The following is a 15,269-nucleotide window of genomic DNA, read 5'->3' on the forward strand; positions in this document are numbered from 1 at the left end:
CATGCGCTCTTTATCCCTTGGAGCTTGGCTCCAGGTAAGCACCTTACTTGTTTCTCTACTTCATTTGCATTTCCCAGATGTATTCCTCTAATAATGGAATCTCCCAAGAGAAGTGCAGTCCTTTTTGGAGATGCAATTTTCCTGTTCCATTTCCTGTTCCTATAGATGGTATAAGTCCCCATATCCTCCTGTTCTGTAGTGCCTCTATTAGTTGTATCTTCCAGCCCTGCAAGATAACGCCACTGTGAGCCATTCGTTTGGTTAATACCCTGCAGTTGCACATTCCAGTGTGTATATATGGTTCTCTGCCCAAACCTGAGACCCCCCGTGATAATATTGGCAATTGAATCCTCATTATATGTCTCCAAGTGCTCCAATCAAACACCAGGTGTTTTGGTAGATCACATTGTTTATGAACATTATTGTGATGTTTTAACATTGTATCACACCCCCGGGAGGTTGTTGTATTGTATTTTATTTGTATTTTTATTAAATGTATCTTATTACATGATTGTTAAGCGCCACTTGGTTTTCTTTGGTATTTTTGTGCATTAAGGGATTGGCAATTCCCTTTCCAAGAGGCTGCTGACACTCATATTGCAGTTATACTCACCTAAGCGCTTAGTGCATTTTCTTTTTTATCTGTGCTCAGTGTGCTGAAAATATCTACGTTGTCTGCCTGAAAAATGCTCCATATCTGTGCTCAGTGTGCTGCAAATATCTGTGCTCAGTGTGCTTTATTGTGGGGACTGGGGACCACCAGTATTATATAGTAGGAGGACAGTGCAGAGTTTTGCTGACCAGTGACCACCAGTATTATACGTTCTCTGCCTTAAAAATGCTTCATATCTGTACTGCATTGTAGTATATAGTAGGAGGACAGTGCAGAATTTTGCTGTGACCACCAGTATATATATATATAGCAGTATGGTACAGTAGTCCACTGCTCTACCTCTGTGTCGTCAAGTATACTATGCATCCATACCTGTGGTGCATTTTAGTTGTGCGCAGTATACATAGTAGGAGGACAGTGCATAATTTTGCTGACCACTAGTATATAATATATAGCAGTACGGTACAGTAGTCCACTGCTCTACCTAACTCTGTGTCGTCAAGTATACTATCCATCCATACCTGTGGTGCATTTAAGTTGTGCGCAGTATATATAGTAGGAGGACAGTGCATAATTTTGCTGACCACCAGTATATAATATATAGCAGTACGGTACAGTAGTCCACTGCTCTACCTACCTCTGTATCATCAAGTATACTATCCATCCATACCTGTGGTGCATTTAAGTTGTGCACAGTATATATAGTAGGAGGACAGTGCATAATTGTGCTGACCACCAGTATATAATATATAGCAGTACGGTACAGTAGTCCACTGCTCTACCTACCTCTGTGTCGTCAAGTATACTATCCATCCATACCTGTGGTGCATTTAAGTTGTGCACAGTATATATAGTAGGAGGACAGTGCATAATTTTGCTGACCACCAGTATATAATATATAGCAGTACAGTACAGTAGTCCACTGCTCTACCTACCTCTGTGTCGTCAAGTATACTATCCATCCATACCTGTGGTGCATTTAAGTTGTGCGCAGTATATATAGTAGGACAGTGCATAATTTTGCTGACCACCAGTATATAATATATAGCAGTACGGTACAGTAGTCTACTGCTCTACCTACCTCTGTGTCATCAAGTATACTATCCATCCATACCTGTGGTGCATTTAAGTTGTGCGCAATATATATAGTAGGAGGACAGTGCATAATTTTGCTGACCACCAGTATATAATATATAGCAGTACGGTACAGTAGTCCACTGCTCTACCTACCTCTGTGTCGTCAAGTATACTATCCATCCATACCTGTGGTGCATTTAAGTTGTGCACAGTATATATAGTAGGAGGACAGTGCATAATTGTGCTGACCACCAGTATATAATATATAGCAGTATGGTACAGTAGTCCACTGCTCTACCTACCTCTGTGTCGTCAAGTATACTATCCATCCATACCTGTGGTGCATTTAAGTTGTGCGCAGTAAATATAGTAGGAGGACAGTGCATAATTGTGCTGACCACTAGTATATAATATATAGCAGTATGGTACAGTAGTCCACTGCTCTACCCACCTCTATGTTGTCAAGTATACTATCCATCCATATCTGTGGTGCATTTTAGTTGTGCACAGTATATATAGTAGGAGGACAGTGCATAATTTTGCTGACCACCAGTATATAATATATAGCAGTACGGTACAGTAGTCCACTTCTCTACCTACCTCTGTGTCGTCAAGTATACTATCCATCCATACCTGTGGTGCATTTAAGTTGTGTGCAGTATATATAGTAGGAGGACAGTGCATAATTTTGCCGATCACCAGTATATAATATATAGCAGTACGGTACAGTAGGCCACTGCTCTACCTACCTCTGTGTCGTCAAGTATACTATCCATCCATACCCGTGGTGCATTTAAGTTGTGCACAGTATATATAGTAGGAGGACAGTGCATAATTGTGCTGACCACCAGTATATAATATATAGCAGTATGGTACAGTAGTCCACTGCTCTACCTACCTCTGTGTCGTCAAGTATACTATCTATCCATACCTGTGGTGTATTTAAGTTGTGTGCAGTAAATATAGTAGGAGGACAGTGCATAATTGTGCTGACCACCAGTATATAATATATAGCAGTACGGTACAGTAGTCCACTGCTCTACCTACCTCTATGTTGTCAAGTATACTATCCATCCATATCTGTGGGGCATTTAAGTTGTGCGCAGTATATATAGTAGGAGGACAGTGCATAATTTTGCTGACCACCAGTATATAATATATAGCAGTACGGTACAGTAGTCCACTTCTCTACCTACCTCTGTGTCGTCAAGTATACTATCCATCCATACCTGTTGTGCATTTAAGTTGTGCGCAGTATATATAGTAGGAGGACAGTGCATAATTTTGCCGATCACCGGTATATAATATATAGCAGTACGGTACAGTAGGACACTGCTCTACCTACCTCTGTGTCGTCAAGTATACTATCCATCCATACCTGTGGTGCATTTAAGTTGTGCGCAGTATATATAGTAGGAGGACAGTGCATCATTTTGCTGACCACCAGTATATAATATATAGCAGTACGGTACAGTAGTCCACTGCTCTACCTACCTCTGTATCGTCAAGTATACTATCCATCCATACCTGTGGTGCATTTTAGTTGTGTGCAGTATATATAGTAGGAGGACAGTGCATAATTTTGCTGACCACCGGTATATAATATATAGCAGTACGGTACAGTAGTCCACTGCTCTACCTACCTCTGTGTCATCAAGTATACTATCCATCCATACCTGTGGTGCATTTTAGTTGTGCGCAGTATATATAGTAGGAGGACAGTGCATAATTTTGCTGACCACCAGTATATAATATATAGCAGTATGGTCCAGTAGGCCATTGCTATTGATATATTACTGGCATGTAATTCCACACATTAAAAAATGGAGAACAAAAATGTGGAGGGTAAAATAGGGAAAGATCAAGATCCACTTCCACCTCATGCTGAAACTGCTGCCAATAGTCATGGCCGAGACGATGAAATGCCATCAACGTCATCTGCCAAGTCCGATGCCCAATGTCATAGTAGAGAGCATGTAAAATCCAAAAAACAAAAGTTCAGTAAAATGACCCAAAAATTTAAATTAAAAGCGTCTGATGAGAAGCATAAACTTGCCAATATGCCATTTACGACACGGAGTGGCAAGGAACGGCTGAGGCCCTGGCCTATGTTCATGGCTAGTGGTTCAGATTCACATGAGGATGGAAGCACTCATCCTCTCGCTAGAAAAATTAAAAGACTTAAGCTGGCAAAAGCACAGCAAACTGTGCGTTCTTCTAAATCACAAATCCCCAAGGAGAGTACAATTGTGTCGGTTGCGATGCCTGACCTTCCCAACACTGGACGGGAAGAGGTGGCGCCTTCCACCATTTGCACGCCCCCTGCAAGTGCTGGAAGGAGCACCCACAGTCCAGTTCCTGATAGTCAAATTGAAGATGTCACTGTTGAAGTACACCAGGATGAGGATGTTGGTGTTGCTGGCGCTGAGGAGCAAATTGACAAGGAGGATTCTGATGGTGAGGTGGTTTGTTTAAGTCAGGCACCCGGGGAGACACCTGTTGTCCGTGGGACGAATATGGCCATTAACATGCCTGGTCAAATTACAAAAAAAATCACCTCTTCGGTGTGGAATTATTTTAACAAAAATGCGGACAACAGGTGTCAAGCCATGTGTTGCCTTTGTCAAGCTGTAATAAGTAGGGGTAAGGACGTTAACCACCTAGGAACATCCTCCCTTATACGTCACCTGGAGCGCATTCATCAGAAGTCATTGACAAGTTCAAAAACTTTGGGTGACAGCGGAAGCAGTCCACTGACAACTAAATCTTTTCATCTTGTAACCAAGCTCCTGCAAACCACACCACCAACTCCCTCAGTGTCAATTTCCTCCTTAGACAGGAAAGTCAATAGTCCTGCAGGCCATGTCACTGGCAAGTCTGACGAGTCCTCTCCTGCCTGGGATTCCTCTGATGCATCCTTGAGTGTAACGCCTACTGCTGCTGGCGCTGCTGTTGTTGCAGCTGGGAGTCGATCGTCATCCCAGAGGGGAAGTAGGAAGACCACTTGTACTACTTCCAGTAAGCAATTGACTGTCCAACAGTCCTTTGCGAGGAAGATTAAATATCACAGCAGTCAACCTGCTGCAAAGCGGATAACTCAGGCCTTGGCAGCCTGGGCGGTGTTAAACGTGTTTCCGGTATCCACCATTAATTCACAGGGAACTAGAGTATTGCTTGAGGTACTGTGTCCCCGGTACCAAATACCATCTAGGTTCCACTTCTCTAGGCAAGCAATACCGAGATGTACACAGACGTCAGGAAAAGAGTCACCAGTGTCCTAAAAAATGCAGTTGTACCCAATGTCCACTTAACCACGGACATGTGGACAAGTGGACCAGGGCAGACTCAGGACTATATGACTGTGATAGCCCACTGGGTAGATGTATTGCCTCCCGCAGCAAGAACAGCAGCGGCGGCACCAGTAGCAGCATCTCGCAAACGCCAACTCGTTCCTAGGCAGGCTACGCTTTGTATCACCGCTTTTCAGAAGAGGCACACAGCTGATAACCTCTTACGGAAACTGAGGAACATCATCACAGAATGGCTTACCCCAATTGGACTCTTCTGGGGATTTGTGACATCGGACAACGCCACCAATATTGTGCGTGCATTACAATGTGGGCAAATTCCAGCACGTCCCATGTTTTGCACATACATTGAATTTGGTGGTGTAGAATTATTTAAAAAACGACAGGGGCGTGCAAGAAATACTGTCGGTGGCCCGAAGTATTGCGGGCCACTTTCGGCATTCAGCCACCGCGTGCCGAAGACTGGAGCACCAGCAAACACTCCTGAACCTGCCCCGCCATCATCTGAAGCAAGAGGTGGTAACGAGGTGGAATTCAACCCTCTATATGCTTCAGAGGATGGAGGAGCAGTAAAAGGCCATTCAAGCCTATACAGCTACCTACGATATAGGCAAAGGAGGGGGAATGCACCTGACTCAAGCGCAGTGGAGAATGATTTCAACGTTGTGCAAGGTTCAGCAACCCTTTGAACTTGCCACACGTGAAGTCAGTTCAGACACTGCCAGCCTGAGTCAGGTCATTCCCCTCATCAGGCTTTTGCAGAAGAAGCTGGAGGGATTGAAGGAGGAGCTAACACGGAGCGATTCCGCTAGGCGTGTGGGACTTGTGGATGGAGCCCTTAATTCGCTTAACCAGGATTCACGGGTGGTCAATCTATTGAAATCAGAGCACTACATTTTGGCCACCGTGCTCGATCCTAGGTTTAAAACCTACATTGGATCTCTCTTTCCAGCAGACACAAGTCTGCAGAGGTTCAAAGACCTGCTGGTGAGACAATTGTCAAGTCAAGCGGAACGTGACCCGTCAACAGCTCCTCCTTCACACTCTCCCGCAACTGGGGCTGCGAGGAAAAGGCTAAGAATTCCGAGCCCATCCGCTGGCGGTGATGCAGGGCAGTCTGGAACGAGTGCTGACATCTGGTCCGGACTGAAGGACCTGCCAACAATTACTGACATGTCATCTACTGTCACTGCATATGATTCTGTCACCATTGAAAGAATGGTGGAGGATTATATGAGTGACCGCATCCAAGTAGGCACGTCAGACAGTCCGTACGTATACTGACAGGAAAAAGAGGCAATTTGGAGGCCCTTGCAGAAACTGACTTTATTCTACCTAAGTTACCCCCCCCCCCTCCAATGTGTACTCCGAAAGAGTATTTAGTGCAGCCGCTCACCTTGTCAGCAATCGGCATACGAGGTTACTTCCAGAAAATGTGGAGAAGATGATGTTCATCATTATGAATTATAATCAATTCCTCCGTGAAGACATTCACCAGCAATTGCCTCCAGAAAGTACACAGGGACCTGAGATGTTGGATTCCAGTGGGGACGAATTAATAATCTGTGAGGAGGGGGATGTACACAGTGAAAGGGGTGAGGAATCGGACGATGAGGAGAAGGTGGACATCTTGCAACTGTAGAGCCAGTTTGTGCAAGGAGAGATTGATTGCTTCTTTTTTGGAGGGGGCCCAAACCAACCAGTCATTTCAACCACAGTCGTGTGGCAGACCCTGTCGCTGAAATGATGGGTTTGTTAAAGTGTGCATGTCCTGTTTATACAACATAAGGGTGGGTGGGAGGGCCCAAGGACAATTCCATCTTGCACCTCTTTTTTCTTTCATTTTTCTTTGCATCATGTGCTGTTTGGGGACTATTTTTTAAATCTGCCATCCTGTCTGACACTGCAGTGCCACTCCTAGATGGGCCAGGTGTTTGTGTCGGCCACTTTGGTCGCTTAGCTTAGCCATCCAGCGACCTTGGTGCACCTCTTTTTTTCTTTGCATCATGTGCTATTTGGAGACTATTTTTTGAAGTGCCATCCTGTCTGACATTGCAGTGCCACTCCTAGATGGGCCAGGTGTTTGTGTCGGTCACTTGTGTCGCTTAGCTTAGTCACACAGCGACCTTGGTGTGCCTCTTTTTTTCTTTGCATCATGTGCTGTTTGGGGACTATTTTTTTGAAGTGCCATCAGAGACGTTTGGTGTAGAGCCGATTACCAGGTATTAAGAGCGCAGGAATCCCAAATGGAGAATTGCTTAAACGCGTTTTCGGTCCTAAGACCTTCCTCAGAAGCATGAGGAAGGTCTTAGGACCGAAAACGCGTTTAAGCAATTCTCCATTTGGGATTCCTGCGCTCTTAATACCTGGTAATCGGCTCTACACCAAACGTCTCTGACAGTTGGGATTTCCTTTTGGATGCAGAGGGATTTCGGGTCGATGCAGCAGCGGAAAACCATTTGACACACCACTTGTTTGGTGATATATGCCCTTTATGTTTTTTAAATTGTGAGTGTATTTTTTATTAAATTTTGTTCCTTTTAAGGCTGTATTGCACTATATTGGTCTTTTTAAGTCTTCAGTATCTCGCTGGTGATTTCTGGATATTCCTCTCATGAGGATGATGTGCACAGATTAATTTCAACTACTACCCTGCTGATGATGTCTGGATATACCTCTTATGAGGATGATATGCACAGAATAAACCTCATCTATGTGAGTGGAACCAATAAAAGCACGCTTTGGATTTTTATCATTTCATATTACACTATTGTGTTTATTTCTTTTATTGTTCTAGAATCCAGTTTTATCTGTGTAAGTGGATTTTATCTTGGTCTCTGTGAATAATAGACCACTCTTTTCTGAATGTGTTTGTGGTTACGGTAGCGCCACGAGTTCTCACTTTGGTAGTCCCTGAGGGAAGCCCAGCATCTCCAGGACCTCTGGAGTGAAGAGGACAGGGGATGGCCCACGAGGCCTTGCCCCTTCCCACAATACCACGACCCTTCACAAAAGGCCATACTCCTTACCACGAGGTGTCACAAAGCATGTTGATGCCTCTGACTTTACTCATGGCTACAAGGAACAAAAATATGGGGGTAAATGTAATAGAGTACGAGAAGCCTGAGGTGCGAGAAAATCCCACACCTCCAGCTTCTCACACCCTATTACATTTACCCCATAGTATTTTTTCAGTGTTTGGTTGGAGGCAGCCTGTATTATTTTATTGGACAACATGCATGTGGTATGGATTTGTGCAGTGATGATTGAAATTAAATAGAAAAGGAGTATTTATTGTGATGCTAAAATTGTGGTTAATGATGCAAAAATAACTGTTTAATGCATATTGCCACAATTTAGAGTAGTTGTGTTAAGACAGAGATACCGCAACAGATATTTGATATATCTGCCGTGGTTCCTCTCTTTAAAAATGCCCATAAAGAAAGCTCTAAAAAGCTTAAATTTTGGAGATTGGAGCCGTTAGGTAATGCCATGGTTACTAATTGCAGACTACATTAGTGCATTTTAATTGAGAAGGATCAAAATAACACATTGCATAACACTTTAACTTTACAGTTTGAGTGTACATTCTAAATTATGTACCAAACAAACCCAAACATAACAGGATTAATTTAGCTGTACACTGATCAACCCCCCAGTGCACCTGGAGGATACTTGGTTGGATTAGACATATACACTCAGTGGCCACTTAATTAGTTACACCTGCAGACCAATTTGATAATGCAAATATCTAATTAGCCAGTCAAATGGCGGCAACTCAATACATTCATACCTCCCAACATGACCCTCTCCAGGAGGGACAGAATGCTCTGCTTTTGGACTTTTCTCTTAATTTATGATTGCCATCACCTGTGCTAAAACACATTTCTTATCCATTAACCTGTTCACCACAGGTGCTGACAATCATAAATTAAGAGAAAAGGCCAGAAGCAGAGCATTGTGTCCCTCCCGGAGAGGGTCATGTTGGGAGGTATCATACATACTGTAAAAGCATGCAGACATGGTGAAGAGGATCAGTTGTCATTCAAATCAAACACCTGAAGCACTATGGGGGAGATATATCAAATCCTGGAGAGTAATAAAGTGAAGAGAGATAAAGACGCAGCATGGGATCTTAGGTCGCAGCATCAGATCCCCTGTGACACCATTGGCCTCTGCTTGACCAATGAGGACGTGCATGCCAGCTGCCACAAATCCAACAAAAAAGTCAGGTAGATTTCCGTTTTCTGAGGAGATCCTGGCCTCGTCACTACCCCACAACAGCGGTAACATGACTCCGCTTTTTTGTAACAGAGGCCGTTGCTGCACTCTCCCTGCCTCCAAATCAATCACTGACAGTCTGCTGCCAATCTGCTTCCAACATCGCAGACCAGTATTACACATGCGCAGTATGTGTCCAGCGCAAAGTTTACAGTGGGGTTTGAAAGTTTGGGCACCCCAGGCAAAAAATAATTTTAATGTGCAAAAAGAAGCCAAGGAAAGATGGAAAAATCTCCAAAAGGCATCAAATTACAGATTAGACATTCTTATAACATGTCAAAAAAAGTTTGATTTTATTTCTATCATGTACACTTTCAAAAGAACAGAAAACAAAAAATGGCGTCTGCAAAAGTTTGGGCACCCTGCAGAGTTAATACCTTGTACTGCCCCCTTTGGACAGCTGAGACCTGGCAGTGTCATGGATTGTTCTCAATCATCATCTGGAAAGACCAGGTGATGTCAATCTCAAAGGTTTTAAAAGCCCAGACTCATCTGACCTTGCTCCAACTATCAGCACCATGGGTACCTCTAAGCAGTTGTGTAGAACACTGAAACTGAGAATAGTTGACGCTCACAAAGCAGGAGAAGGCTATAAGAAAATAGCAAAGCGTTATCAGATGCCCATATCCTTTGTTCGGAAAGTAATTAAGAAATGGCAGTCATCAGGAACAGTGGAAGTTAAAGCAAGATCTGGAAGACCAAGAAAAATATCCGACAGAACAGCTCGCAGGATTGTGAGAAAAGCAAGTCAAAATCCACGTTTGACTGCACGATCCCTCCAGGAAGATCTGGCAGACACTGGAGTTGTGGCACACTATTCCACTATAAAGAGATACTTGTACAAATATGATCTTCATGGAAGAGTCATCAGAAGAAAACCTCTTCTACGTCCTCACCACAAAAATCAGCGTTTGAAGTTTGCAAATGAACATATAGACAAGCCTGATGCATTTTGGAATAAAGTTCTGTGGACCGATGAGGTTAAAATAGAACTTTTTGGCCGGAATGAGCAAAGGTACGTTTGGAGAAGGAAGGGCACAGAATTTAATGAAAAGAACCTCTGTCCAACTGTTAAGCATGGGGGTGAATCAATCATGCTTTGGGGTTGTATTGCAGCCAGTGGCACAGGGAACATTTCACGAGTAGAAGGAAAAATGGATTCAATAAGATTCCAGCAAATTTTGGACGCTAACTTGATGCCATCTGTGAAAAAGCTGAAGTCAAAGAGAGGCTGGCTTCTACAAATAGATAATGATCCTAAACACACCTCAAAATCCACGGTGGATTACATCAAGAGGCGTAAACTGAAGGTTTTGCCATGGCCTTCACAATCTCCTGACCTCAACATAATTGAAAATCTATGGATAGACCTTAAAAGAGCAGTGCGTCACAGACAGCCCAGGAATCTCAAAGAACTGGAAGACTTTTGTAAGGAAGAATGTGCGAAGATACCTCAAATAAGAAATGAAAGACTCTTGGCTTGCTACAAAAAGCATTTACAAGCTGTGATACTTGCCAAAAGTTTATACAAGGTATTAACTCTGCAGGGTGCCCAAACTTTTGCAGACACTATTTTTTGTTTTCTGTTCTTTTGAAAGTGTAAATGATGGAAATAAAATCAAACTTTTTTTGACATGTTATAGGAATGTCTAATCTGTAATTTGATGCCTTTTGGAGATTTTTCCATCTTTCCTTGGCTTCTTTTTGCACATTAAAAAGAATTTTTGCCTGGGGTACCCAAACTTTCAATCCCCACTGTATATGTACTTTGCACCTCCAACTACATCTAAATTAGGCCCTTTGCTTGGCCGGCATACTAAGATTTGTCTTAATTCATAAGACACCGCCATGTCCCACAATGCATGGACACACCCTTTTCCCCAGTGCGCATGGGGACTAATTCTTGCCTCCTGTCCATCTCTGTGTGCATCCCTCTATAGCAGTGGAACTTCAATTCTCAAGTTTCCCTCAACAGACCATGTTTTTTGGATTTCTTTATCACACACAGGTGGGTTAATCTATTTTGCTGAATCACTAATTAACTCCTCCTGTTTCCAAAGACAGAAATCCTGAAAAAAATAGCTGTTGGGGTCTCTTGAGGACTGGATTGTAGAGCAACTAGTCTATGCCCACAATATACTGTAATAGTTCAATCTAGCAATATAACATGCCATGAAACAAAGAACATGTCATCTCAAGCTAGTTCCATAAACGACTACTCCAATTACCTACACACAGTGCCAGATCAATGTCCACATGGGCCTAGAGCTGAAATTTTTGAAGGTCCTATTGTGTGCCACTGCAAGGGGTGTGACAAGCTCCACAGCAGTGTGACTAGTGATGTGGGAGCATGTGTGGTCTACACATAATGGGCCTAATTCAAGGTTAAATGCAAATGTATTATCAAAAGCAAATTTGCAAACATTTGCACATGGGGGGTAATTCCAAGTTGATCGCAGCAGGAATTTTTTTTAGCAGTTGGGCAAAACCATGTGCATTGCAGGGTAGGCAGATATAACATGTGCAGAAAGAGTTAGATTTGGGTGGGTTATTTTGTTTCTGTGCAGGGTAAATACTGGCTGCTTTAATTTTACACTGCAATTTAGATTGCAGATTGAACACACCACACCCAAATCTAACTCTCTCTGCACATGTTATATCTGCCTCCCCTGCAGTGCACATGGTTTTGCCCAACTGCTAAAAAATTTCCTGCTGCGATCAACTTGGAATTACCCCCATTAAATGCAAATTAGAGATGAGCGCCTGAAATTTTTCGGGTTTTGTGTTTTGGTTTTGGGTTCGGTTCCGCGGCCGTGTTTTGGGTTCGAACGCGTTTTGGCAAAACCTCACCGAATTTTTTTTGTCGGATTCGGGTGTGTTTTGGATTCGGGTGTTTTTTTCAAAAAACACTAAAAAACAGCTTAAATCATAGAATTTGGGGGTCATTTTGATCCCAAAGTATTATTAACCTCAAAAACCATAATTTACACTCATTTTCAGTCTATTCTGAATACCTCACACCTCACAATATTATTTTTAGTCCTAAAATTTGCACCGAGGTCGCTGTGTGAGTAAGATAAGCGACCCTAGTGGCCGACACAAACACCGGGCCCATCTAGGAGTGGCACTGCAGTGTCACGCAGGATGTCCCTTCCAAAAAACCCTCCCCAAACAGCACATGACGCAAAGAAAAAAAGAGGCGCAATGAGGTAGCTGTGTGAGTAAGATTAGCGACCCTAGTGGCCGACACAAACACCGGGCCCATCTAGGAGTGGCACTGCAGTGTCACGCAGGATGGCCCTTCCAAAAAACCCTCCCCAAACAGCACATGACGCAAAGAAAAAAAGAGGCGCAATGAGGTAGCTGTGTGAGTAAGATTAGCGACCCTAGTGGCCGACACAAACACCGGGCCCATCTAGGAGTGGCACTGCAGTGTCACGCAGGATGGCCCTTCCAAAAAACCCTCCCCAAACAGCACATGACGCAAAGAAAAAAAGAGGCGCAATGAGGTAGCTGTGTGATTAAGATTAGCGACCCTAGTGGCCGACACAAACACCGGGCCCATCTAGGAGTGGCACTGCAGTGTCACGCAGGATGGCCCTTCCAAAAAACCCTCCCCAAACAGCACATGACGCAAAGAAAAAAAGAGGCGCAATGAGGTAGCTGACTGTGTGAGTAAGATTAGCGACCCTAGTGGCCGACACAAACACCGGGCCCATTTAGGAGTGGCACTGCAGTGTCACGCAGGATGTCCCTTCCAAAAAACCCTCCCCAATCAGCACATGATGCAAAGAAAAAGAAAAGAAAAAAGAGGTGCAAGATGGAATTGTCCTTGGGCCCTCCCACCCACCCTTATGTTGTATAAACAAAACAGGACATGCACACTTTAACCAACCCATCATTTCAGTGACAGGGTCTGCCACACGACTGTGACTGATATGACGGGTTGGTTTGGACCCCCCCCAAAAAAGAAGCAATTAATCTCTCCTTGCACAAACTGGCTCTACAGAGGCAAGATGTCCACCTCATCATCACCCTCCGATATATCACCGTGTACATCCCCCTCCTCACAGATTATCAATTCGTCCCCACTGGAATCCACCATCTCAGCTCCCTGTGTACTTTGTGGAGGCAATTGCTGCTGGTCAATGTCTCCGCGGAGGAATTGATTATAATTCATTTTAATGAACATCATCTTCTCCACATTTTCTGGATGTAACCTCGTACGCCGATTGCTGACAAGGTGAGCGGCGGCACTAAACACTCTTTCGGAGTACACACTTGTGGGAGGGCAACTTAGGTAGAATAAAGCCAGTTTGTGCAAGGGCCTCCAAATTGCCTCTTTTTCCTGCCAGTATAAGTACGGACTGTGTGACGTGCCTACTTGGATGCGGTCACTCATATAATCCTCCACCATTCTATCAATGTTGAGAGAATCATATGCAGTGACAGTAGACGACATGTCCGTAATCGTTGTCAGGTCCTTCAGTCCGGACCAGATGTCAGCATCAGCAGTCGCTCCAGACTGCCCTGCATCACCGCCAGCGGGTGGGCTCGGAATTCTGAGCCTTTTCCTCGCACCCCCAGTTGCGGGAGAATGTGAAGGAGGAGATGTTGACAGGTCGCGTTCCGCTTGACTTGACAATTTTGTCACCAGCAGGTCTTTCAACCCCAGCAGACTTGTGTCTGCCGGAAAGAGAGATCCAAGGTAGGCTTTAAATCTAGGATCGAGCACGGTGGCCAAAATGTAGTGCTCTGATTTCAACAGATTGACCACCCGTGAATCCTTGTTAAGCGAATTAAGGGCTCCATCCACAAGTCCCACATGCCTAGCGGAATCGCTCCGTGTTAGCTCCTCCTTCAATGTCTCCAGCTTCTTCTGCAAAAGCCTGATGAGGGGAATGACCTGACTCAGGCTGGCAGTGTCTGAACTGACTTCACGTGTGGCAAGTTCAAAGGGCATCAGAACCTTGCACAACGTTGAAATCATTCTCCACTGCGCTTGAGACAGGTGCATTCCACCTACTATATCGTGCTCAATTGTATAGGCTTGAATGGCCTTTTGCTGCTCCTCCAACCTCTGAAGCATATAGAGGGTTGAATTCCACCTCGTTACCACTTCTTGCTTCAGATGATGGCAGGGCAGGTTCAGTAGTTTTTGGTGGTGCTCCAGTCTTCTGTACGTGGTGCCTGTACGCCGAAAGTGTCCCGCAATTCTTCTGGCCACCGACAGCATCTCTTGCACGCCCCTGTCGTTTTTTTAAAAATTCTGCACCACCAAATTCAAGGTATGTGCAAAACATGGGACGTGCTGGAATTTGCCCATATTTAATGCACACACAATATTGCTGGCGTTGTCCGATGCCACAAATCCACAGGAGAGTCCAATTGGGGTAAGCCATTCCGCGATGATCTTCCTCAGTTGCCGTAAGAGGTTTTCAGCTGTGTGCGTATTCTGGAAAGCGGTGATACAAAGCCTAGGAAAGAGTTGGCGTTTGCGAGATGCTGCTACTGGTGCCGCCGCTGCTGTTCTTGCGGCGGGAGTCCATACATCTACCCAGTGGGCTGTCACAGTCATATAGTCCAGACCCTGCCCTGCTCCACTTGTCCACATGTCCGTGGTTAAGTGGACATTGGGTACAACTGCATTTTTTAGGACACTGGTGAGTCTTTTTCTGACGTACGTGTACATTCTCGGTATCGCCTGCCTAGAGAAGTGGAACCTAGATGGTATTTGGTAACGGGGGCACACTGCCTCAATAAATTGTCTAGTTCCCTGTGAACTAACGGCGGATACCGGACGCACGTCTAACACCAACATAGTTGTCAAGGCCTCAGTTATCCGCTTTGCAGCAGGATGACTGCTGTGATATTTCATCTTCCTCGCAAAGGACTGTTGAACAGTCAATTGCTTACTGGAAGTAGTACAAGTGGGCTTACGACTTCCCCTCTGGGATGACCATCGACTCCCAGCAGCAACAACAGCAGCG

At 44.4% G+C, this 15,269-nt stretch overlaps 1 protein-coding gene across 1 annotated transcript in view; it reads left to right on the forward strand.

Annotated features, from left to right (window-relative positions):
• LOC135057277 (vasoactive intestinal polypeptide receptor 1-like) overlaps positions 1–15,269 on the forward strand; it is a 335,092-nt gene that overhangs the window by 7,329 nt on the left and 312,494 nt on the right. Inside the window, exons 2-4 of the mRNA XM_063963168.1 lie at positions 7,574–7,713; positions 7,796–7,812; positions 9,728–9,920. Of these exons, the coding sequence (XP_063819238.1) occupies positions 7,574–7,713; positions 7,796–7,812; positions 9,728–9,920 (350 nt within the window). The remainder of the gene's footprint in view (positions 1–7,573; positions 7,714–7,795; positions 7,813–9,727; positions 9,921–15,269) is intronic.

Source organism: Pseudophryne corroboree, chromosome 3 (assembly GCF_028390025.1).
Source record: "Pseudophryne corroboree isolate aPseCor3 chromosome 3, aPseCor3.hap2, whole genome shotgun sequence".
In the NCBI taxonomy this organism is placed as follows: domain Eukaryota; kingdom Metazoa; phylum Chordata; class Amphibia; order Anura; family Myobatrachidae; genus Pseudophryne; species Pseudophryne corroboree.